The sequence below is a fragment of the Salvelinus alpinus genome, chromosome 39 (genome assembly GCF_045679555.1).
Source record: "Salvelinus alpinus chromosome 39, SLU_Salpinus.1, whole genome shotgun sequence".
NCBI lineage: Eukaryota > Metazoa > Chordata > Actinopteri > Salmoniformes > Salmonidae > Salvelinus > Salvelinus alpinus.
Genome location: NC_092124.1, coordinates 1,308,759 through 1,333,049, shown reverse-complemented (window position 1 = coordinate 1,333,049; position 24,291 = coordinate 1,308,759). Strand labels below are relative to the sequence as shown.

Below are 24,291 nucleotides of genomic sequence, written 5' to 3'. Positions count from 1 at the left end.
GCAGTAGTGCGTTCATACTTTTCCTGGCTGAGGTAGTGCAGTGGTGTGTGCGGTGGTGCGAGGCGTCGGGGTCCTTGTCTCCCTCAACGCTGCTGGCAGAACTCCAGCTGTCCCAGCTGCCGCGGCTAGCCCGCACGCTGCCTGATGAGCTGCCCGAGTCTGAGCCCGATTCGCACGCCACGCGCCGCTCCACACACTTCCGCCGTGGCCGAACCAGACACACACCTAGAACAGGAGGGAGGGCGAGAGATGTTGAGGACTGTGTAAAGCCTGTGGCCGAGCAGTAACACTCCAGGCCAGTCAAGTATACCGCTCAATCCCTTCAATCCCCATGGCCAACCTTCCTAAGGTTCTCCCACTTGCATATCTTCCCTTCTGTTTCCAACTGTTTTAAATGAAGTGTAAAATGTAAAGAAAGACAGAGATGCTGAGGACTGTCCATTGTCCAATGTAAAATGTCAATCTACTAACTTTAACTCATTCACGCTCGTCTTTAGCCATCACATTTAATTGGGAATTCCCAATGTTTCTGATAATGTGGCAAAACTGGACATGTACTGTAGCATCTACCATGTCAATGTGTTGAAAAAGAAAAGGCACTTTGGCACCTTCTTGTGGTCAGTCAGGTGTAAATACACTTAGAGATGTCCATATTTTTTTTTATTTTTTTTTATTTTACCGTTATTTTACCAGGTAAGTTGACTGAGAACACGTTCTCATTTGCAGCAACGACCTGGGGAATAGTTACAGGGGAGAGGAGGGGGATGAATGAGCCAATTGTAAACTGGGGATTATTAGGTGACCGTGATGGTTGAGGGCCAGATTGGGAATTTAGCCAGGACACTGGGGTTAACACCCCTACTCTTACGATAAGTGCCATGGGATCTTTAATGACCTCAGAGAGTCAGGACACCCGTTTAACGTCCCATCCGAAAGACGGCACCCTACACAGAGCAGTGTCCCCAATCACTGCCCTGGGGCATTGGGATTTTTGTTTAGACCAGAGGAAAGAGTGCCTCCTACTGGCCCTCCAACACCACTTCCAGCAGCACCTGGTCTCCCATCCAGGGACTGACCAGGACCAACCCTGCTTAGCTTCAGAAGCAAGCCATATCATCACAGACACAGCAGAATGCTTTTAACAGGATGGTGGTTTAGGTGAGGGGTAGGGTTTAACTTTGGTCAAGTTAACCACAGACTGGCAGATATAGCCACACAGGTTATCAAGTGGTTGAGGGGTGCAGATGTCCCAGCTTTAGATAGATGTCCCAGCTTTTTGAGTGTATGTGTGTGTGTGTGTGTGTTTGTCAGGGTTTCCGTTATCCGGTAATAGCCTGCGCTTGGCCTATAAAATATGAAACCGCTCGCATGTGTGGTGACAGTTGCGTTATGGAACGAACGTTTGCACGTAGCCTATTGACTTGTGCGCATTGCTGCGCTTATAATGTGAAGAAATAATAGTTGATCAACATTTGAAGCTAAACGTTGTGAACTGTTGCGTCAGACTCATTGCTTTTTAACAGTTTTTTTTTTATGGAGCCTAGGCCTACTGGTTGTATGAATTTGGGATCCATCGTCTCACAACTGTCCTAGAGTATGTTTGGAATAGGCCATTTCTTTCTCGATAAGCTGACCAATAGAATAGGTCAACTTTTATACCATGGGGGATAGTAATTGACATAGGCTAGTGATTTTGCTGTTCGTTATTCTTCTTCTTGGCTGAGGAAAAGTACATGTGGACAGTTCTTCTAACATCTTCAAAGTGCACATCAGAATTCGGTATTCCGCACGTTGCATTCTCGACTTGCATGTTCTGTTAATATGAATTACCATAATCTAAAATGTGATTTCTGCCATTCTGAGAACCATGGGTGGACGCCCTAATCAGTTACGCACCCAATGCATATGAGTCCGGCAGATTTCTTAAATGTCCGGTCAATTAAAAGGTTGCCGGTCAAATTTCCGCCGCCACATTTTCCTAACGGAAACCCTGGTGTGTGCATGTATATGTACCCACCGTTTTGTTTGAGGGGGCTGCCAGGGTTGGGGCTGGGCTTTGGTGCGTCTGGTTTTCCTGTGGAGCAGCGGTTACGAGTGCGGGTTCCGTTCATATTCTGTTGTTGTTCTCCCGTTCTCCACTCCGGTTCCCTCTCCTGCACTGACATCACAACCACGCTGTGTTCAGGTAGCCTGTGGGAACAGCAAAGACCAATGTCCCTTTTCAATGTCTTTACATTTCCTGCAGCGATTCTACAATCAACAGGGTTACAAACCTTCAACACAGCTGAATGTTCTACTATAAACGCCTGCTGGGGGTAGCTAATTAACGTTTTTTCCTTAAATTTAAATCAATCCCAAATCGAAATAATCAAATTCACCATTTCCCTTTCTACCCAGTTAGAAAATATTAACGTCAAATGTTTTAATTTTTGGTCAATGAACAAAAGCCGCGGTGTGAATTAGGTGTATCACATCTGTGTGGGATGAATAGGTTCATCCCAAGTGTAGGGCAAGAAATTACTTATTGAAGATTGTCCTTTGAGTGCTGTCAATTTCATTCTCTATAGATTTTACAAATGGAATTCTGCACCAAATCAAGATTAATTTGTAAGTGAGCACGCTGTCTATCGCTGTCTATCGATTTGAAGATGCCAGGTACCCAGAAACCCCCTCTGTGTTCTTCTTGCGACTCTTTTTTGCCTTGTTGTTCCCGGCTGGGACACCAGCCTCCGTCTTCTCTGCCTTCTTCCTCTGGCTTTTACCATCTTCTTTGGTCTGGAGGGAGAGAGAACGAGAGAAAGATTAACTTTACATTTCCACCCTGTACTGAAGTACTTAGATTGCACACAAAAAAATCTCTACAGAGCTGTAGGAGAAACCAGGCTACAAGCATCAATCAGAGCAAGCTATCAAATAAAGCCAAGTAATATCCAATTGATCACCCTGTGTATCTCTCACCTCCAGCTCAGAGTTGTCCCTTTTCTCTGTTGTGTCCCTCTTCTCTGCAAACTGCAAATGTGTACCGAGGTCGTACCCTTTCTCTGTCACGGGGCTGCACAGCAGGAGTCCAGGTCGGGGGCCCGGGCCCACAGTGACATTGTCGGGGAAGCCGGCCTGCGTTTCCACGGGAAACATAACCGCCGCCGGCCCCTTGCTGTCCTCCCCCTGGGCGGCGCTCTGTGGGGGAGCTTCCTTAAAGTGCTGTGTCGTTTTCTTAATGTCGATTTGACAGAGGAACGTGGGCTCGTTGTTGTTGCAGGCGTCCGTGCTCAGGTAAGGTTCCAGGGTTCCCAGGTCGGGCATTAGGTCTAGTTCCCGCTCTTCCTCGGTCGCCGTGGCGGCCGTCGCCGCTGTGGCGGAGGAGCTGGTTTTGTACTTGCCGTAGTAAACAGACACCTTGTGTTTCTTCTGTGGCTGGGAGGGGGTGGTGGAGGCACCCTTCTTGGAGGAGGAAGAAGAGAAGGGCTGTGGCCGGGGGGTGGCACCGTTGGACACCGCCGGGGAGCCACGCCCCTTTCCTTTGTCGGAGTTGTGGCAGGTGTCCACGTACGTCTTGCAGCTGCCCTTCATTTTACTGGACACGGACAACAACCAGTTAGAGATTGTGTATGTGTAAACCCATACCAGTGCATTATCACCAGCTAATCAAATGGGTGATAAGCTTCATTTAAAGAACAAAATTAGTTCAGGTTTATGTAGATAACATGCAGCTACTTTTACAAAAGGGTTGATGGAACACTTTTACTGGAGTGTCATATCAAGTACCACCAAAACATCTAACTTTAATAACGCTTTATATTGGTAATTAACCATGTAAAACTGTTGATTTTAGGTACACATATTTGATTGGAAACGGGTCTCTTGTAAAATATATTCCAGAGACTTACTTGACTCCGTTGGGGGTGATGTTGTTGACGGGGCCGTTGTCCCGGGACAGGGCAGAATTGTGGATGCTCCGGGTGGTGGGGCTGGAAAACTGAGTCAGGATGTACTGGGCCTGGTGGAAAGCCATCAGACAAACACCGGCCAGGGAGAAGCTGAGAGGAGAGAGAGAGGATACGACTGGTTATTCATTGGGGATACCAGTGCCAACAAATTGACAGAAAGAAGTAGACACTGGTAATCTGGTTGGGGAGTCAAAGTCCATTGTCTTTCAACCTGAAACCTGTTTTATGCAACAACAACAAAATCATGACGCTGTGTACGACATTGGCTTTTCTTCACCCAAAGTTGGCACTAAGTTGGTACTGGTCTATGCGTCTCGGGGTGGCACTTGTTAACTCGAAATGACACAACGACAAGGTTCCAGTTTAACAAAGTTTACTATACTATATGAACACACTACAAGGTAGCCATTCCACTCCAGGCTAGGTCCATCAACAACAAGACTCCCTGCGCAGGCGCACTCTTGACTGAGTGATAGCCCCGTAATAGCATAAATATAGGGATACTTAAAACATGAACTTAACAGCACTGACCAGGTGAAGATGAGGGTGACCACCCAGAATGTCTCCTCCCAGCTGGGGCCGGGCACCACTTGGGCACAGAGGGGCAGCATGTGGTGGGGCAGCGTCACGTTGAGGGTGAAGGGGAACAATGAGCCACGCGACGTCACCAGGGTCAGGTCCCGGATCACCCAGGACGACGTGAAGTCCGGAGTGAACCTGGAGGAGGGAGAGAGGGGGTGGAGAAAGAGAGGGTGGAGGAGAGAGAAGGAGAGAGGGAGAAGGTGGAGTAAGAGAAGGGGAGGAAGAAAGTGTAGTAAGAGAAGAGGAGGGAGAAGGTGGAGTAAGAGAAGGAGAGAAAGAGAGAGAGCGAGCGATGAAGGGGGAAAAGAAAGAGGGGGAAGTGGAGATAGAGAAAATAGAAGTTGAGACAGTGGGGGGAAAAGGAGAGAAGGAGATGAGAGGTCAATGAGCGATACAAATGTCCAAAAACTATTTCTTGATATGTCTCGTGTGATCAACTGAACAATACAAATGTCTTGATACAATGATACATCCATTTTTCTTTCATTACTTTATGTACCCTTCACTTGAAAGTAACCTGTACACTACTGCTGAGTTAATACAAAATATGTTCACATATAAAAAAGGTTCAACAACAATCTGCATCCATTCTTCCGTCATTTGACTTACGCAATGGTGATCTCGGACGAGGAGTTGTGGTCCAGGCTGAATGACCTGCACTGCAGCACCTCGAAGCCGAAGCCCTGGCACTTGTAGCCGTTGATGTTCATGGACGTGACCGTAAGGGGCAGCTCCCCGGCGTTCTCCACCTTGAAGCTCTTCCGGATGGCAAACAGAGGCTTGTTGGTGCGCAGGCCTGGGAGGTAGATGGGAGGAAGCATTTTTTGTTTGATGCATGAAGAACTTAGGAAATAAATGAAAGTAGCCAGCCACACACTCTTCAGAACAGTAGAGCAAGACAAGGGCTGAGTCCCAAATGGCACCTTATTCCTTTTATAACGCACTACTTTTGACCAGGGTCCCTACTTTTGACCAAGTACGTCACTATAAAGGGAATAGGGTGACATTTGGTGTGCCACCAAGGATTAACTAGCCTAGGTAGGAGAACACACAGATAAGACACGGTTTATTGTCCGTTTAATTACAAGAAATCGGCAATGTGCCATTAAAAGGAGTTTATTACAGGATATGACAGGTTGTACAGCAGAACTACCACCACTAATAGTAAGACAATGATTAAGTAGCATAGTTTCAAATTCAAGGGCCTTATAATTGAGTTTGAATTCCAAACTTGATATCCTACCAATGAACCTGAAAGGTATTGCATTCAATTTTCCATTACATTTACATTTAAGTCATTTAGCAGACGCTCTTATCCAGAGCGACTTACAAATTGGTGCATTCACCTTATGATATCCAGTGGAACAACCACTTTACAATAGTGCATCTAACTCTTTTAAGGGGGGGGGGGTTAGAAGGATTACTTTATCCTATCCTAGGTATTCCTTAAAGAGGTGGGGTTTCAGGTGTCTCCGGAAGGTGGTGATTGACTCCGCTGACCTGGCGTCGTGAGGGAGTTTGTTCCACCATTGGGGTGCCAGAGCAGCGAACAGTTTTGACTGGGCTGAGCGGGAACTGTACTTCCTCAGAGGTAGGGAGGCGAGCAGGCCAGAGGTGGATGAACGCAGTGCCCTTGTTTGGGTGTAGGGCCTGATCAGAGCCTGAAGGTACGGAGGTGCCGTTCCCCTCACAGCTCCGTAGGCAAGCACCATGGTCTTGTAGCGGATGCGAGCTTCAACTGGAAGCCAGTGGAGAGAGCGGAGGAGCGGGGTGACGTGAGAGAACTTGGGAAAGTTGAACACCAGACGGGCTGCGGCGTTCTGGATGAGTTGTAGGGGTTTAATGGCACAGGCAGGGAGCCCAGCCAACAGCGAGTTGCAGTAATCCAGACGGGAGATGACAAGTGCCTGGATTAGGACCTGCGCCGCTTCCTGCCTGTTCATTACTACGAAGCATGGTCATTTGCCTTGACTAATGAATTGTATTAGTAATGCATTGACATATTGATAAACATCTAATAAGATCTAGCTACATACAGTGCATACACTTAAGGGTGGGCGGTATACAGTGTTTTACGATATACCGGTATTCCACACCTAGGCCCTCTCCCTTTCCCTCATGGAGCGCATTTGTTGTTCCTCGACCACGAGACACTTGCGTTTAGTCTGCATGCAGCACAGCAACAGCGTTGACGACAACGATGCTGTTTTCACTTTGCTTCTTACTGTAAATCCACTAGCGTTCTACAATTACACTTAGTTTGTGTTTCTTACGTCTGCAAACAGCTAGTTTGTCTTTTCTTAGCAAATTGGGCCTAAATCTTGTTAGCCGCTAATGCTAATCGCTAGTTAGCTGGCTAGCATACCAACATACCAGTGATGGCGTTGATCTAAATCAGCATGTTATTTGTGCAACAGTCTCTTCTAAATCAAAGAGGAATACGCAAAGCATGAATATGTTAGATACATGAAGTAGCTAAGAGAAAACATTAACTGTAGCCAAAGATTATAGGGTCCCCTAGAAAACACTTATCAACACTTTGGTTCCTACCCTGTCACAATAACAACACTGTATTCAAAGTGCCCACTATTATATTCTAACTATAGAATTAGAATAATCATTAGTTCACTCAAGTGTTGTGCTCTAAAACACAAGTCAAATCACAATTGCAACATTTGGTTAAAAATAAGGCCTAGATTGTTTGTCCATATCGTGCAGCCCTATATGGCAGTGTGGAAATGATCTCAAATAAGTGCAGGAAACACAGAAATTTATGAAAGTGTTTGGTTGAATTGAAGAGTATAAAACAAATCATAATGGAGAAAGACCCATTGGAATCACTTAGAATGTTTGTGTTGCCAGCCTAGGGTCACATATTACTCATAAAGCAAATGTAGAACTTTTAGTATTCAAAAATATAAAATACCATCCTTTTTTTTTATACCGTGATATGATATTTTGTCCATATCGCCCAGCCCTACATATACTGCACTCAAATTAAATATAATCAAACCCTATCATTGATTTTTTTGTGGAGTAACACACTGATTGTTATGATTGCCACTAGGAGCACAAAATAGGTTTTATCTCAATGAGAGAAAGGTGGATAAATTACAAATATAAAATTAACCGAGTGGTTGGCTCACCGTCTCGGCATTCCATGAGGGTGGACTGAGGGACATTGAAGCGTAATGAGGCCCCGGGGCCCGGCAGCTTGCCCCCCAATCTCAACAGCTCCTTGGACCCATGGCCCCGCACCGTCACCATGTCAAACACTGTCAGGTTGTTCCTGAGACAGAGAAATGAAAAAAGAGAAAGAGAGTCAGACAGGCTCTAGACTCAGCTCCCCGACTTCCACTTCCTCACGCTCCAACAGCAGAGTGACAGAGAAGACTTGAAAAGAATGGCAACTCGAGACTAGACGGTCACCAATGCTGTGATTCACCAAAACTGACACACGGCACATGGCACCATACTCAAATCTGGCAACATTATTGACCAAAACAACCACAAACGTGGAAAAATATCACGTACAAATCTATGTTCGCATAGTACTGCAATAACTACTGTAATATCAGTGCTCATATCAAAATCGTGCATGCACGAAAGACTACAACTACTGGTACCAGTATGCAACAACTGGTGGGAATTATTCACCGTACTGTTTATGTGGCCATTTTGCCTTTGTATGTACATATGAAATATGAATATCAGAAGAATATTTCTAAACGTGTCATAATGTAGACAGGTGTCAATCATAGTGTACCTGAGGAGTAGGATGGTGGTGGTGGTGGGTTTGTGTTCGGAGGGGGTGAACACCACGGCCACCTCCCTGCTCTCCCACGGCTGGAGGAGGAGACGCAGGACTCCCTCACCCCCCTGTAGACAACACAGAGGGCGAGGGTTAGTGGAAATGGTTCATATATCACTGCATAGCATACTTTATATAGCAAATATTATTCAACTGCGGTCTCCTGGACAGCTGAAACACTTCTGGGTTTGTCTGTATCAGGCATTTCAAGAGTGCTGATCTAGGATCAGGTCTTGCCTGTCCATAAAACCTTATTAATTTTGATCTAAAAGGCCTGAGACGCTTGATACATACGGCCCCTGGCTTTCATTCTCTACTAATCATGAACCGATTCAGACCTGGGACACCAGGTGAGAGGCCAATGATTAAAGACTGCATTGGTTTCCCATAACTAGAGCAGTGTTTCTCAATCCATTCCTGGGGGGGGGGAGGGACCCCCAGGAGGATCACATATTTATGCTAGCCCAGGACTAACCTGGATTCCCTAGGAGTGGATTAAAAAAATCTGAGCTGGAGTGTCAAAAGAAAGGAATTACTTAAACACATTTATCAAAATGCAATAAGGACCAAAGAATAATGCAATAAAAAGACAGCGAATGTCCGCTCAATGTTTGCTGCAAGGCTTTTGACTTAGCTAGCGATCCACCATAGGTCAATGAAATACCACACTTGGGAGGAGCAAACATGTCCTGTCATTTCATTGTAATCCAATGCTATGGGGTGAAGTTTCCCCTAGGTACAAATCTAGGATCAGCTTCCCCTCCATCAATCCTAACCTTAACCATTAATGGAGGAAATGCGAAACTGACCCAAGATCAGCATCTAGGGGCAACATCACCCTACAGGAGGGCTTGAAATTGCCAGGGACCTCACGATACGATATTATCGGGATACACAATACTGTACAGTGCATTTGGAAAGAATTCAGACCCCTTCCCCTTTTCCACATTTTGTTACGTCACAGCCGTATTCTAAAATTGATCAAATTATTTTTCTCATCAAACTACACACAATAACCCATAATGACAAAGCAAAAACAGGTTTTTAGAACATTTTTCAAATATGTTTTATTTTTACATAAGTTTCCATTGATCATCCCTTGAGATGTTTCTACAACTTGATTGGAGTCCACCTGTGGTAAATTCAATTGATTGGACATGATTTGGAAAGGCACACACCTGTCTATATAAGGTCCCACAGTTGACAGTGCATGTCAGAGCAAAAACCAAGCAATGAGGTTGAAGGAATTGTCCGTAGAGCTCCAAGACAGGATTGTGTTGAGGCACAGATCTGGGGAAGGGTACCAAAAATGATACAGCATTGAAGGTGGCCTCATCACTCTTAAATGGAAGTATGGAACCACCAAGATCCTTCCTAGAGCTGTCCGCCCGGCCAAACTGAGCAATCGGGGGAGAAGGGCCCGATGGTCACTCTGAAAGAGCTCCAGAGTTCCTCCAGTCTGGAGTAGGCTACAGTACCAAGAGCAAAATAATCCTAATATTTCCACACCCTAATTGTAGTCTAACCAATACCCAAACGGAGATTCAGTGGAAAACAAAATCTCATTGATGTATCAAGACCAGTCCCCATGTTGTTTCATAGCAGTGCGAAACGGTGCTGAAATAGTTGACTACACGCGAGTAGGCTATTGCTTCAAATCCTATTGCTTCTATCTTCAATATGCTTTAAATGCCACAAATAATTGAACACACACAATTCTTAAAACTCTGAGAAGGGTAATAGGAGGTGATCTGCATATTTCCTGGTTAAATAAAGTTCTAAAATCTAAATAATTAAATGCACAGTCTTAATGCTATATTCCACGTGTTACTGTGTGTGTTTCGAATCTCTCTCTCTCATACACACACGCTGTCTTGACCTCTGAATGCTCAACTATGAAAAGACAACTGGCATTTACCCCTAAGGTGCTGACCGGTTGCACCCAGAGGCCCTGGTGCACAACTGAGCAAGAGGACAAGTACATAATAGTGTCTAGTTTGAAAAACAGACGCCTCACAAGTCCTCAACTGACAGCTTCATTAAATAGTAAGAGTGAAGAGGCGACTCCGGGATGCTGGCCTTCTAGGCAGATTCCCTCTGTCCAGTAGTGTCTGTGTTCTTTTGCCCATCTTAATCTTTTATTCTATTGGCCAGTCTGAGATACGGCTTTTTCTTTGCAACTCTGCCGAGAAGGCCAGCATTCCGGAGTCGCCTCTTCACTGTTGACGTTGAGACTGGTGTTTTGCGGGTACTATTTAATGAAGCTGCCAGTTGAGGACTGGCAGCCAGTTGCGGACTGTACGGGAGTTGCAGCGATGAGATAAGACTGTAACTACCAATTGGATACCACGAAATTGGGGAGAAAAAGTTTTTTTTAATTTTAATTTTTTAAATAAATAAATAAATAAAATAAATTTACAACTTAAGAAAAAAAATATTTACACCTAGCCAAGCTATCCTTTTGTAAAGGTTGAAGTGTCTATTGTCCTGCTAATAGCACCACGACCAGGATCTCTATTAATTTAAGTGAGCAGATTAGGGCTTTCAGGAGGAACGGAAAATTGCGTGTCAATTCATAAACCATGTGCCATGGAATGGTACATCGAAAATCTCTTCCCAACTATTTAGCTGATATTTATTCCCATAGTAATTCGTTATGGATCCATAACGAAATAAAAATACTCTTTCAAAATGCAATGTTTATCATTATTTTATTAACGAAAGCATAAAGATGTTGATGAAGAAATACTGTACAGGATAGGCTTTATCAGACATTTTGCGGTTGCATGAGGTCCCCCACACGCATTTTAAACATTGGGATAATAAAGCATATTGAAGATAGAAGCCGCCATGATATCTTCAGAATACCATGGAATATAATTGAACATTTTCATTTCTCTTAGAATAAAAACCTTAGTGTAACAACAGTTTTAGTAAGTAATATGCTACAGTCCAGTTACAGCTTCTTCTGACCAAATAGAACCCAAAAAATATGTGTATTTTTTCGGGTGTGTGTGCAAGACAGAGGAATTGCAATTCTTACACTCTTATTCTAAATTCATTCACCTTCTTCATCCTCATCATTCAGTTCATTGAAATTGCATTTTGAAGTCGTACACAATTATCAGTGTCTATTTGGTTTACATCACCCATTCATTCAGGTAGAGACACATTAGGCCTTGGGACCCAAAAGCATAATCAGTGTTCTACCCCCCCCCCCCCCCCCCCAGCAGTGGTCTGGAGCTCTTTATTCTAAGAGAAATTAAAATGTTCAATTATATTCCATGATATTCTTAAGATATATGTGATGATTGAATATAAGCAGCAAGCGATGTCTGCTAAATAATCAAGTTGATGGCGCAGTCATATAGCCTCGGCACCTACATAAAGCTGAGTGACTCCCTCATTCATGGCTTTGGATCAAAATAAATAAGTACCAACATTTTTTCTGATAGTCTTTAATAAAGAAATGTTTTGACTGTCAGCCTCATGACCTCAAACAAAGTTAGAGCACTGACTATGCTTTTGGGTCCCAAGGCGCACCATTTTGTTTCTCTCCGTCACCCATACGCAATTTAAACATTTGGATAATAAAGCATTTATTATTATTAACCCTGCATTATAATTATATAAAAGTCTTAATTATATAACAGACCATATTTGCCCTAACAAAAAATGACATGAAAAGCGTACATTTGTAAATCCCAAACTCTAAAAGTAATTGGAAAGGCAGACACAAATGATTTGTGACATTGTGGTTACAATAGACTATGTAAACAAGATGCTGTGTTTTTATTCATTAATAGTGTGTCTCAGAAGTTTCTGTCCATGACTGATGCAACCCGAAAAAGCATTAAAGACAGAGTACTTGAGGTCACGAGAAAGTCTGGACATGGCCTGCTCTCCCTTATGTAAGGAATTAGGCACTTTCCCATGTTTACTTGTCAGACTGCACAGTAGACTAATAAACATATGCATTTTTTATCGAATTCAATAACATATATCTACCACGGTGTGTTTTTGGTTGATGGCCAATATTAAATACAGTCAAATGCATTTGTGAATTCAATCACTTTATTGTTAAATTATTTAAGGCTCCTTTCTCTTCTTCTCTGTGCTGGAGTTCTTTTAAGAATAAAGTCGGCTAATGAAGGCAAACAATTGTTGCTTACTGAAACACCCAAAGTCATCCAATTGTTACAACAGGATTTGAAGCAATAGCCTACCCGCGTGTGGTCAACTATTTCAGCACCGTTTCGCTCTGCTCTGAGACAAGCAAGACTACTTAATAAGCATTTAAAAAATCGAATTCAATAATATATTTGTACCACTGTAGATGTTGCGGTCAGTCAGAGTTGAGTCCTATTGTAAAGTTTAGCCTAAAGGCCAAAATGGTCAAACTTGCAATGTATTCGATGCTTAAGTACTCTAAAACCAGATTTGCCCCAACCAAAAAATGCATAAACCCCTACAAATATATTCATTTATTATTAACCCTGCATTATAATTGTATAAAAGCCCCTTAGATATTAATTTAGAATCCTCTAAATTTAATTTGATCTACTACTGTAATTTATTGACCTGTATTGATCTGCCAGTATTTTCCTTTAGAGATTCCGGTAAACTCTTTGATGTTTCCTTTTATGTGTCCAACCAATTATTATTGGATTATTCACCATGGCAACCAGCTAAATGTATTTCTTAGTTAGGTTGGCTTGTTTGCAGAATTCACAGCCTGCTACGCTTGTGAAAAATAAAATGCCTCCAGCTGTCCATCCCTACTGGAAATAATATAAACAGTGGTTATAGAGGGTGCAACCGGTCAGCACCTTAGGAGTAGATGTCAGTTGGCTTTTCATAGCCGAGTATTCAGAGGTCAAGACAGCAAGTGCGTGTGAGAGAGAGCGAGAGGATCGAAACACACAGACAGTAACGCGTGTTAATTATTTCCGAGAGTCGATTTGTTATCTAACGATTAGTTTAATAGCCCGGCTACTGTAGGTGTGAAAACCCCCCCAACTTAAGTACTATAAAGTTTTACACAGTATCTGTTCATCAACATCTTTATGCTTTCGTTAATAAAATAACAATAAAGAAGACTTTCAAAATGCAGATGTTTATTTCAACTACTGTACAGTACATCTCAGCTACATTTTAGTTGCACTTCCCCCCCAGCTCCACAACCACGGGTAAAACCACGTTGTACAGCGCCATATTTTCCTAACGGAAACCCTGAGGGTTTCATTTTCTTGAAATAGAAACACCATAATATTAATCAAATTAATTAAGCTAAGTTTCTTCAAATCAATCCAATATACTTTGTTCTTACAAAAAAAAGGTTCTCTAGTACAGCCCATATCAAAAACTGTCAAACGCTTCTCAAAGATGCCCCCTGGTGGTCAAACTAGCACTAACTAGCATTAATGGCAATAACGTGCCATAGAATTCTGCAGCAGCCAGCAAGGTGTGCTGCAGTATGATGCAACTTTTAAAGGAAGAACCATAGTACCTAGCAATTTATATATAAAATCAGCAAAAATAATATTGCTATACTCTACTGTATGGACTCCCATTCCTACCCTACACCTAATACATTACAGCAGCCCTAGTTCCATAGTCAGACAGTGGAACAGACAACAAACTACATTTCCCAGAATACACAACATCCTTACCTTGTGCTCTGCAGGCAGCAGAGTGAACTCCTTAGTGCTGATATTGACAGAGAGGGGGCTGATGTTGAACCTGGAGAAACAGGGGAGAGTAAGTGGCCAAACAGTGAGACGCCTCATCAATAACACCTACAAGGGACGCTCAGAGCTAACTGGTACGAAACTGCAATGTTAAAGGGGCAGTTCTGTCTAAAATCAACTAACGTTTGCGTGAACTGTCCCTTTAAGGAGTGGGAAACTAATGCGAAGGAATTTGTTACAATAGTCTGAAGTGACTTTCCATTCCTTTCATCTGCACGGATCTCAAAACATAGGATGGGTGAAAGTAATATGGTCCAGTTGTTTCACTTCAGTGCAGATGAATGAAAGGAGACAAGGACAGGAAGCCACTATAAACTATTGAAACGCACCCAAGGGAGTGCATCTTCTGTGCAACTAATGGTGAGGGAAGGTGTTCTTGGGTTCGTACCATTTGGTGAGGAGGTCAAGGGCTTCCAGGGGGGCCGGGTACAGGGAGAGGGCTCTGATCTCCACACAGACCACAGAGGAGGAGGGGTTTTTCAGAGTCAGCAGCTTAACCTGGGGGAAAAGTTCAAAGTTCAAAAGATGTATTGTACATTGACATTTGGTTTCCATGGCTCACAGCTGACACATAACATAACAAGACATTGCATTACACAAACAGCGTAATGGAAAAGCATACTAATGTTAAAAGTGCAGATTGTAGAGTAAATTTTTTAAATTTTATTACAAATATCAGAAATACTCAAACTGCTGCAGGTGAAATGGTGACTTTATGTACCACAGAGCTATTCAACTATTAGTGTGTGATAAAAACATGTTTTGTTACCTTGCTTTCATTGACAGGGACAGCACCAAAGTCTAGAGGGGACGAGGTCTCCGCTGGTAGTCTGGGCCACCTTCAGCAAACAGAAGAAAATAGGACCTGTAAGTGTATTGTGTGTGTGTGTGTGGCCCAACGTCATTATAAGTGATACGTGTTATAGTGTCTAGATAATGTATAAGTGACTGAGTGAAGTGAAAAGTGGTGTGTGTGTGTGGCCCACCCGCCCTCATACGTGTGTGTATGTGTAGGAGTGACTAGACATAGAGTAAAGGAGTGAAGTGAACAATCGTGTGTCTCACCTGCAGGGCAGCTGGTCTTTGCGGATTTGCCAGCGAGCGCAGAGCTCCGAGGCCAGTCTGCTGTCCAGCATCCAGGAGGAGGAGTCTGGGAGGAGAGAGCGCTGCCACTGGACACGACCTGGAAGCACCCATACAACACAACCCGCACACATATCAGTCAAACACAGCAGAGACCAATGACTCATGCATGCACGCCACAAGCGAGTGCACACGTCTCACCTGATTCTGACAGTCTGAGAGGACATGGTCGGCCACACTCCCCATCCGCTTCAAACACAACATCACCCTGCTGGAGAGGGAACACACAAACACACACCCAGTTATTTTTGGCTGGACGAATGCCATATCAATATTATTCCGTTTGACTGTCAGCTTGAAAAGAGAGATTCCCTCTACAGAGTGGAGTGGATGTGCAGGAAGAGTATACTAATGAAAGTGAATGGAAGGGAAGAGTGTATATCTATGTATCTCGATAGATACATAAAGACAGATAGATAAAGACACACACACACACACACACACTGTATTCGGAAAGTATTCAGACCGCTTGACTTCTTCCACATTTTGTTACGATACAATCTTATTCTTAAATTGATTAAATCATTTTTTCCCCCTCAAACTACACATAATACTGAATAATAAAGCAAAAACAGGTTTTTAGACATTTTTGCAAACGTATAATTGTTTTAAAAATGAAATATCACATTTACATAAGTATTCAGACCCTTTACTCAGTACTTTGTTGAAGCACCTTAGGCAGCGATTACAGCCTTGAATCTTCTTGGGTATGACGCTACAAGCTTGGTCACACCTGAATTTGGGGAGTTACTCCCATTCTTCTCTGCAGATCCTCTAAAGCTCTGTCCGGTTGGATGGGAAGCGTCCCTGCACAGCTATTTTCAGGTCAAAGATGTTCGATCGGGTTCAAGACCGGGCTCTGGCTGGGCCACTCAAGGACATTCAGAGACTTGTCCCGAAGATTATCCTGCGTCGTCTCGGCTGTGTGCTTAGGGTCGTTGTCCTGTTGGAAGGTGAACCTGTTGGAAGGTTTTCATCAAGGAACTCTGTACTTTGTTCCGTTCATCTTCCCCTCGATCCTGACTAGTCTCTCCCAGTCCCTGTCGCTGAAAAACATACCCACAGCATGATGCTGCCACCACCATGCTTCACCGTGGTCCCGTGTGGCTCAGTTGGTAGAGCATGGCGCTTGCAACGCCAGGGTTGTGGGTTCATTCCCCACGGGGGGACCAGGATGAATATGTATGAACTTTCCAATTTGTAAGTCGCTCTGGATAAGAGCGTCAGCTAAATGACTTAAATGTAAATGTAAATGGTGCCAGGTTTCCTCCAGACGTGACGCTTGGCATTCAGGCCAAAGAGTTCAATCTTGGTTTCATCAGACCAGAGAATCTTGATTCTCATGGTCTGAGAATCATTTAGGTGTCTTTTTGCAAACTCCAAGCGGAGTGGCTTCAATCTGGCCACTCTGCCATAAAGGCCTGATTGGTAGAGTACTGCAGAGATGGTTGTCCTTCTGGAAGATTCTCCCATCTTCAGAGGAACTGGAGCTCTGTCAGAGTGACTATCGGGTTCTTGGTCACCTCCCTGACCAAGGCCCTTCGCCCCCGATTGCTCAGTTTGGCCGGGCGGCCAGCTCTAGGAAGAGTCTTGTTGGTTCCAAACTTCTTCAATTTAAGAATGATGGAGGCCACTGTGTTCTTGGGGACTTTTTGGTACCCTTCCCCAGATATGTGTCTCGACACAATCCTGTCTCGGAGCTCTACAGAAAATTCCTTCGACCCCATGGCTAGGTTTTTGCTTTGACATGCACTTTCAACTGTGGGACCTTATATAGACAAGTGTGTGCCTATCCAAATCATGTCCAATGAATTTAATTTACCACAGGTGGACTCCAATCAAGTTGTAGAAACATCTACATTTTTGAATAAGGCTGTAATTTAACAACATTTGGAAAAAGTGAAGAGGTCTGAATACTTTCCGAATGCACTGTATACACATATATATACACACACACTGTACTGTAGTATATCAGAACAAAGGTGTGAGTGAGCAGATGTTAAACATTAGTATATAGATCAGAACAATGTACAGTAATAATGTAAAGTGTGGTCATTCGGGACTGTAGTAGTATGCAATAGACAGTTGTCTATGGCAGTGATTCTCAGTCCGGGGCCTGTATCCACAAGGCATCTCAGAGTATGAGTGCTGATCTAGGATCTGTCCATATAATCTTGTTCATTATGACCCAAAAGGCAAAACTGATCCTAGATCCTAATCTTTGTGGACACAGGCCCTGATCCTGGAGTCCCAAAGTGGTGCACATCTTCGTTTTTGGCCTAGCACTACCCACCTGATTACACGAATGAACTCATCATCAATCCTTTGATTAATGGAATCAGGCATATAGTGCTAGGGCAAAAACGTTCACTCCTTTCTTAAGAAATGCTGGTCTATCGAGAGTATGGAGGAGTGTGTATGCACAGTCATTTGGAGTATTACCTTGGCCAGGGTGGAGTGTACATTATGTGTATGCAAACTGGCGTCATTGGTAGTATTACCTTGGCCAGGGTGGAGTGAAAGTGGAGGGGTAGTTTCAGGGTCAGACACAAATCAGTGGTCAGGGAGAGGGTGGAGAGTAGGTTTAGGGGCAGGCTCCTGTTGAGGAGCTGCAGGGAGAGGAGCCGCCAGCAGCCACCCTGGGGCACTGACACCGCCCCGCTGAAGTTGACCACCTTGACGCACGGGGGACAGACGGTCAGCACGGACATACCGATATTAGGACATTCAACTGTAACTACGCAGATCTCATTCTCTCATATTTTAACTAGAGACTGATTTCAACCTGAGAAACCAGGCCTGTGAAATGTTGAGAGGCTGAGTTGTGTGCCTGTACCAATCTGTATTAAAAAAAAACAAAGGCAACTTCTTTTGCACATAGCTTTCGGGCTGAACTTCTATTGAGTTGACCTTCTGGTCGACTTCATAGAAATCTCAACGGAATTCATGGAACCACATTTGTATGATATAGCTATCTTCTGAGATGCTCAGCGCAGCTACAAAAAAATACCACCCCCCCTACCTTGAGTAAGCCCTGGGACTCCGGGGAGAGGATGGCATCCTGGACGGTGAGGGGGAAGTGGAGGGTGTTGGTCAGCCACAGGTCCACGTGGTCTGCCCCTTTCTGCCTCTGTCTCACCTGGAAGAGACTAGACAGCTCCAACCCCCTAGCGAGGGGAGGGACAACCATTGACATGTGGTCTATAGGAGTGAGAGGCACTCTGTCTCTTAAATTGTGTTGATAACATAACACACATTCACTACATTTTCTAGTGATTTTTTGTTATCTGGATTTGATACTTTGTAAATACAAACTGAAAACAGAACATACAAGTTGTCTAACACACCTTGAGGGCAGAAAATACAATTGAAAGCTCCATTTGAGCAGAGTATCTGTATGGTCTTACCTGTGTGTGCTGTGGAAGCCAGGGAAAGTGTTCACTGTGTGATTCCCCAGGACCTGTAGGCTAATATGACTGGAGCATCTTCTACCCTGACCTGGCAGAGACCCTGCTGAACACAGTCATAACATTGGATTTTAAAGTAGGAGGTTCCTCTCAGTAGATAGCAGTTACGTTCCAGCTAATACAGGACAGTTGTATTTTTCATAGTGATAGCAGCTAAATACATATCTAGAGTGGCATAAATATATAATGTGCCTTCAGAAAGTATTCATACCTCTTGACTTACTACATATTGTGTTACAGCCAAAATGTATTAAATATATGTTTTTGTTTATAGAGATCTTTGCAAATGTATTGAAAATGAAATACAGAAATCTCTTTTACATAAGTATTCACACCCATGAGTCAATACTTCGTATACGCACCGTTGGCGGCAATTAAAATGTAAAATGGAGAAGAAGGCTGACATTCTACGTGTTCCCAACCGATTGTGTTTTTGTTCGTTTATTTGCGTTGTTTGTAACTTATTTTTTACTTATTTTGTACACAATGTTGCCGCTACCGTCTTTTATGACCGAAAATAACTTCTGGACATTAGGACTGAGATTACTCACCACCAGAATCCTTTTTTCCCCTTTAACGAGTCTGACGAGCCCGACGCAAATTATATACTGCTTTCTCGGGAACAGGCCCAGATCGCCGTGATTTGCATGAAGAGGAGGCAGAGAAAAAGGGCCAGAGGGCAGGCAGCCTTCTGAGAATTTGTAGGCGATTGAATAAACCCTCACTTCCTTCCATTCTGCTAGCAAACGTGCAATCTTTGGAGAATAAAATCGATGACCTACGCAGAAGATTAAACTACCAACAGGACATTCAAAACTTATGCTTCACGGAGTCGTGGCTGAACGACAACACTATCAACATACTGGTTATACGCTGTACCGGCAGGATAGAACAGCAGCATCTGTTAAGACAAGGGGTGGTGGACTGTGTATTTTTGTAAATAACAGCTGGTGCACGATATCTAAGGAAGTCTCGAGCTATTGTTCAGTAGAGTATCTCATGATAAGCTGTAGACCCCACTATCTACCTAGAGAGTTTTCATCTGTATTTTTTGTAGCTGATTATATACCACCACAGACTGAGGCTGGCACTAAGACAGCATTGAAGGAGCTGTATTCCGCCATAAGCAAACAAGAAAACGCTCACCCAGAGGTAGCGCTCTTAGTAGCCGGGAACTTTAACGCAGGGAAACTTAGATCCATTTGACCAAATTTCTATCAGCTTGTTAAATGTGCAACCAGAGGGAAAAATACTCTGGAGCACCTTTACTCCACACACAGAGACGCGTACAAAGCTTTCCCTCGCACTCCATTTAGCAAACCTGACAATAATAATATCCTCCTGATTCCTGCTTACAAGCAAAAATTTAAGCAGGAAGCACCAGTGACAAGATCAATTAAAAAGTGGTCAGATGAAGCAGATGCTAAGCTACAGGACTGTTTTGCTAGCACAGACTGGAACATGTTCTGGGATTCTTCTGATGGCATTGAGGAGTACACCACATCAGTCATTGGCTTCATCAATAAGTGCATCGATGACGTTGTCCCCACAGTGACTGTACGTACATACCCCAACCAGAAGCCATGGATTACAGGCAACATCCGCACTGAGCTAAAGACTAGAGCTTGCGCTTTCAAGGAGCAGGATTCTAACCCCGCTATGCCCTCTGACGAACCATCATTCAGGCAAAGCTTCAATACAGGACCAAGATCAGCTGCACCATCGATAGCATCCTGACTGGTTGCATCACTGCCTGGTATGGCAAGTGCCCTGCCATCCAGGACCTTTATACCAGGCGGTGTCAGAGGAAGGCCCTAGAAATTGTCAAAGACTCCAGCCACCCTAGTCATAGACTGTTCTCTCTGCTACCGCACAGCAAGCGGTACCGGAGCACCAAGTCTAGGTCCAAGAGGCTTCTTAACAGCTTCTACCTCCAAGCTATAAGACTCCTGAACACCTAATCAAATGGCTACCCAGACTATTTGCACCCCCCCCCCCCCTTTACACCTCTGCTACTCTCTGTTGTTATCATCTATGCATAGTTACTTTAATAACTCTACCTACATGTACATATTACCTCAACTAACCGGTGCCCCCGCACATTGACGACTCTGTACCGGTACCTCCTTGTATATAGTCTTGCTATTGTTATTTTACTGCTGCTCTTCAATTACTTGTTACATTTATTTCTTATTCTTATCGATATTTTTTTAAACTGCATTGTAGGTTAAGGGCTCGTAAGAAAGCATTTCACCGTAAGGTCTACACCTGTTGTATTCGGCGCATGTGAATAATACAATTCTATTTGATTACAGCTTTGAGTCGTCTTGGGTATGTCTGTATCAGCTTTACATATCTGGATTCTGGGATTTTCTCCCATTCTTCCTTGCAGATTTTTTGAAGATGGGGAATGGAGGTGAACAGCAATCTTCAAGTCTTTCCCCAGATTTTCAATGTGATTCAAATCTGGGCTTTGGCTGTGTCACTGAAGGACTTTCACATTCTTGTTCTGAAGCCATTCCAGCGTTGCTTTAGCTGTATGCTTGGGGTCATTGTCCTGTTGGAACGTAAATCTTCGCCCCAGTCCAAGGTCATTTGCACTCTGAAGCAGGTTCTCATTCAGGATTTGCCTGTATTTGGCTCCATTCATTGTCCCCTCTATCCTTATCAGTCTCCCATTCCCTGCCGCTGAAAAGCATCCCCTTAGCATGATGCTGCTACCACCATGATTCACGGACGGGATGGTGAGACGAGTGATGAGCTGTGCCTGGTTTTCTCCAGACGTAGCGCTTTGCACCCAGGCCAAACAGCTCCCTTTTTGTCATTAGGCGTATATATCTGGAGAAGGACAGAAAATAATTTCTAGAGTGTGGTCTCCATCATTGAGAAACTGAAAAAATATGGAACTACCCAGACTCTGCCTACAGCTGGCCGTGTGAGCAACCGGGCAAGAAAGTCCTTGGTGACCAAGAACCCGAATGAACTACAGAGTTCCTTGGCTGAGATGGGAGAATATGCCAGAAGGTCTTTACAGCACTTCACTAATCTAGGCTTTCTGGAAGAGTGGCCAGACGGAAGCCACTCCTGAGAAAACGGCACATGACAGCATGCCTCGAGTTTGCAAAAAGTCACGTGAAATACTGAAAAGAAGGCAAAAGATTCTGTGGTCTGATGACAATTCTCTCGGAGATCTACGATCTTGGACTTCATTGTATAGTTTCTGCTCTGGCATGCACTGTCAACTAGGCTTGGGTGATATCCAGATTGTCATACCAACCTTGTGCCATGCCTGGATATTCAGTAATACCGGCACTGAACACAAGGGTGCTATTTGTAAACCCAAAGGTTAGCAATGCTAACAAGTACATGTAAAATCCCATAGAGAATGCTAACTAAATGCTAATGAGTGCATAGCGAACATTTTATATACGATATCTAGCTGGCAAACATTTAGTTGCGAATTCCAAACTGTAACTAGATGACCTGGCGCGTGCTGCACAACTGTGAGTGACTCACAAGGCACCGGTCTCTCGTCATTGTGTGCTTGTAAACAAACACCACGTGACTGAGGACTACCGGAAAGCTTCATAATAAAAGATTATGTGACAGGTGAAATGGAAAATGCGATCTAACATATTGCACAAGTTGACTGCAGGTATTTACATAAAAAGAAGCTACAAATATGCAAATGAATAAAAAAACTTGAAAGAACTAGTTAACGGTATTGAAAAACCATCCTGTGGCCATTTCCAAATACCCAGCTATATGGTATACAAGGCTACTGTCAACTGTGCGATCTATTATAGACAGGTGTGTTTCTTTCTAAATCATTTCCAAACAATTGAATTGGCCACAGGTGGACTCCAATCATGTTGTAGTGACATCTCAAGGATGATAAAATGAAATTGGATGCACCTGAGCTCAATTTGGAGTGCCAAATCAAATCAAATCAAATCAAATTTTATTAGTCACATACACATGGTTAGCAGATGTTAATGCGAGTGTAGCGAAATGCTTGTGCTTCTAGTTCCGACAATGCAGTAATAACCAACAAGTAATCTAACCTACAATTCCACAACTACTACCTTATACACACACAAGTGTAAAGGGATAAAGAATATGTACATAAAGATATATGAATGAGTGGTGGTACAGAACGGCATAGGCAAGATGCAGTAGATGGTATAGAGTACGGTATATACATATGAGATGAGTACTGTAGGGTATGTAAACATAAAGTGGCATAGTTTAAAGTGGCTAGTGGTACATGTATTACATAAAGATGGCAAGATGCAGTAGATGATATAGAGTACAGTATATACATATGAGATGGGTAATGTAGGGTATGTAAACATTATATTAAGTGGCATTGTTTAAAGTGGCTAGTGGTACATTTTTACATAATTTCCATCAATTCCCATTTTTAAAGTGGCTGGAGTTGAGTCAGTATGTTGGCAGCGGCCGCTAAATGTTAGTGGTGGCTGTTTAACAGTCTGATGGCCTTGAGATAGAAGCTGTTTTTCAGTCTCTCGGTCCCTGCTTTGATGCACCTGTACTGACCTCGCCTTCTGGATGATAGCGGGGTGAACAGGCAGTGGCTTGGGTGGTTGTTGTCCTTGATGATCTTTATGGCCTTCCTGTGACATCGGGTGGTGTAGGTGTCCTGGAGGGCAGGTAGTTTGCCCCCGGTGATGCGTTCTGCAGACCTCACTACCCTCTGGAGAGCCTTACGGTTGTGGGCGGAGCAGTTGCCGTACCAGGCGGTGATACAGCCCGACAGGATGCTCTCGATTGTGCATCTGTAGAAGTTTGTGAGTGCTTTTGGTGACAAGCCGAATTTCTTCAGCCTCCTGAGGTTGAAGAGGCGCTGCTGCGCCTTCTTCACGACGCTGTCTGTGTGGGTGGACCAATTCAGTTTGTCCGTGATGTGTACACCGAGGAACTTAAAACTTTCCACCTTCTCCACTACTGACCCGTCGATGTGGATAGGGGGGTGCTCCCTCTGCTGTTTCCTGAAGTCCACAATCATCTCCTTTGTTTTGTTGACGTTGAGTGTGAGGTTATTTTCCTGACACCACACTCCGAGGGCCCTCACCTCCTCCCTGTAGGCCGTCTCGTCGTTGTTGGTAATCAAGCCTACCACTGTAGTGTCATCCGCAAACTTGATGATTGAGTTGGAGGCGTGCATGGCCACGCAGTCGTGGGTGAACAGGGAGTACAGGAGAGGGCTCAGAACGCACCCTTGTGGGGCCCCAGTGTTGAGGATCAGCGGGGTGGAGATGTTGTTACCTACCCTCACCACCTGGGGGCGGCCCGTCAGGAAGTCCAGGACCCAGTTGCACAGGGCGGGGTCGAGACCCAGGGTCTCGAGCTTGATGACGAGTTTGGAGGGTACTATGGTGTTAAATGCTGAGCTGTAATCGATGAACAGCATTCTCACATGGGTATTCCTCTTGTCCAGATGGGTTAGGGCAGTGTGCAGTGTGGTTGCGATTGCGTCGTCTGTGGACCTATTGGGTCGGTAAGCAAATTGGAGTGGGTCTAGGGTGTCCGGTAGGGTGGAGGTGATATGGTCCTTGACTAGTCTCTCA

At 44.0% G+C, this 24,291-nt stretch overlaps 1 protein-coding gene across 7 annotated transcripts in view; it reads right to left on the bottom strand.

The window, feature by feature from the left end:
• Positions 1 to 24,291, bottom strand: part of LOC139566939 (transmembrane protein 131-like) — a 124,186-nt gene that overhangs the window by 11,820 nt on the left and 88,075 nt on the right. For 2 of the 7 annotated variants that reach the window (XM_071388318.1, XM_071388321.1), the window contains exons 12-28: positions 18,641 to 18,746; positions 18,256 to 18,400; positions 17,735 to 17,908; positions 15,375 to 15,444; positions 15,156 to 15,273; positions 14,860 to 14,929; positions 14,479 to 14,588; positions 14,013 to 14,082; positions 8,296 to 8,408; positions 7,676 to 7,818; positions 5,139 to 5,325; positions 4,479 to 4,664; positions 3,888 to 4,037; positions 2,959 to 3,574; positions 2,660 to 2,775; positions 2,018 to 2,190; positions 19 to 225 (exon numbers count right to left, since the gene is read on the bottom strand). In XM_071388318.1, coding sequence (XP_071244419.1) covers positions 19 to 225; positions 2,018 to 2,190; positions 2,660 to 2,775; positions 2,959 to 3,574; positions 3,888 to 4,037; positions 4,479 to 4,664; positions 5,139 to 5,325; positions 7,676 to 7,818; positions 8,296 to 8,408; positions 14,013 to 14,082; positions 14,479 to 14,588; positions 14,860 to 14,929; positions 15,156 to 15,273; positions 15,375 to 15,444; positions 17,735 to 17,908; positions 18,256 to 18,400; positions 18,641 to 18,746 — 2,754 coding nt within the window. The remainder of the gene's footprint in view (positions 1 to 18; positions 226 to 2,017; positions 2,191 to 2,659; positions 2,776 to 2,958; positions 3,575 to 3,887; positions 4,038 to 4,478; positions 4,665 to 5,138; positions 5,326 to 7,675; positions 7,819 to 8,295; positions 8,409 to 14,012; positions 14,083 to 14,478; positions 14,589 to 14,859; positions 14,930 to 15,155; positions 15,274 to 15,374; positions 15,445 to 17,734; positions 17,909 to 18,255; positions 18,401 to 18,640; positions 18,747 to 24,291) is intronic. The other 5 variants (XM_071388319.1, XM_071388322.1, XM_071388320.1 and 2 more) reach the window with 4 other exon arrangements.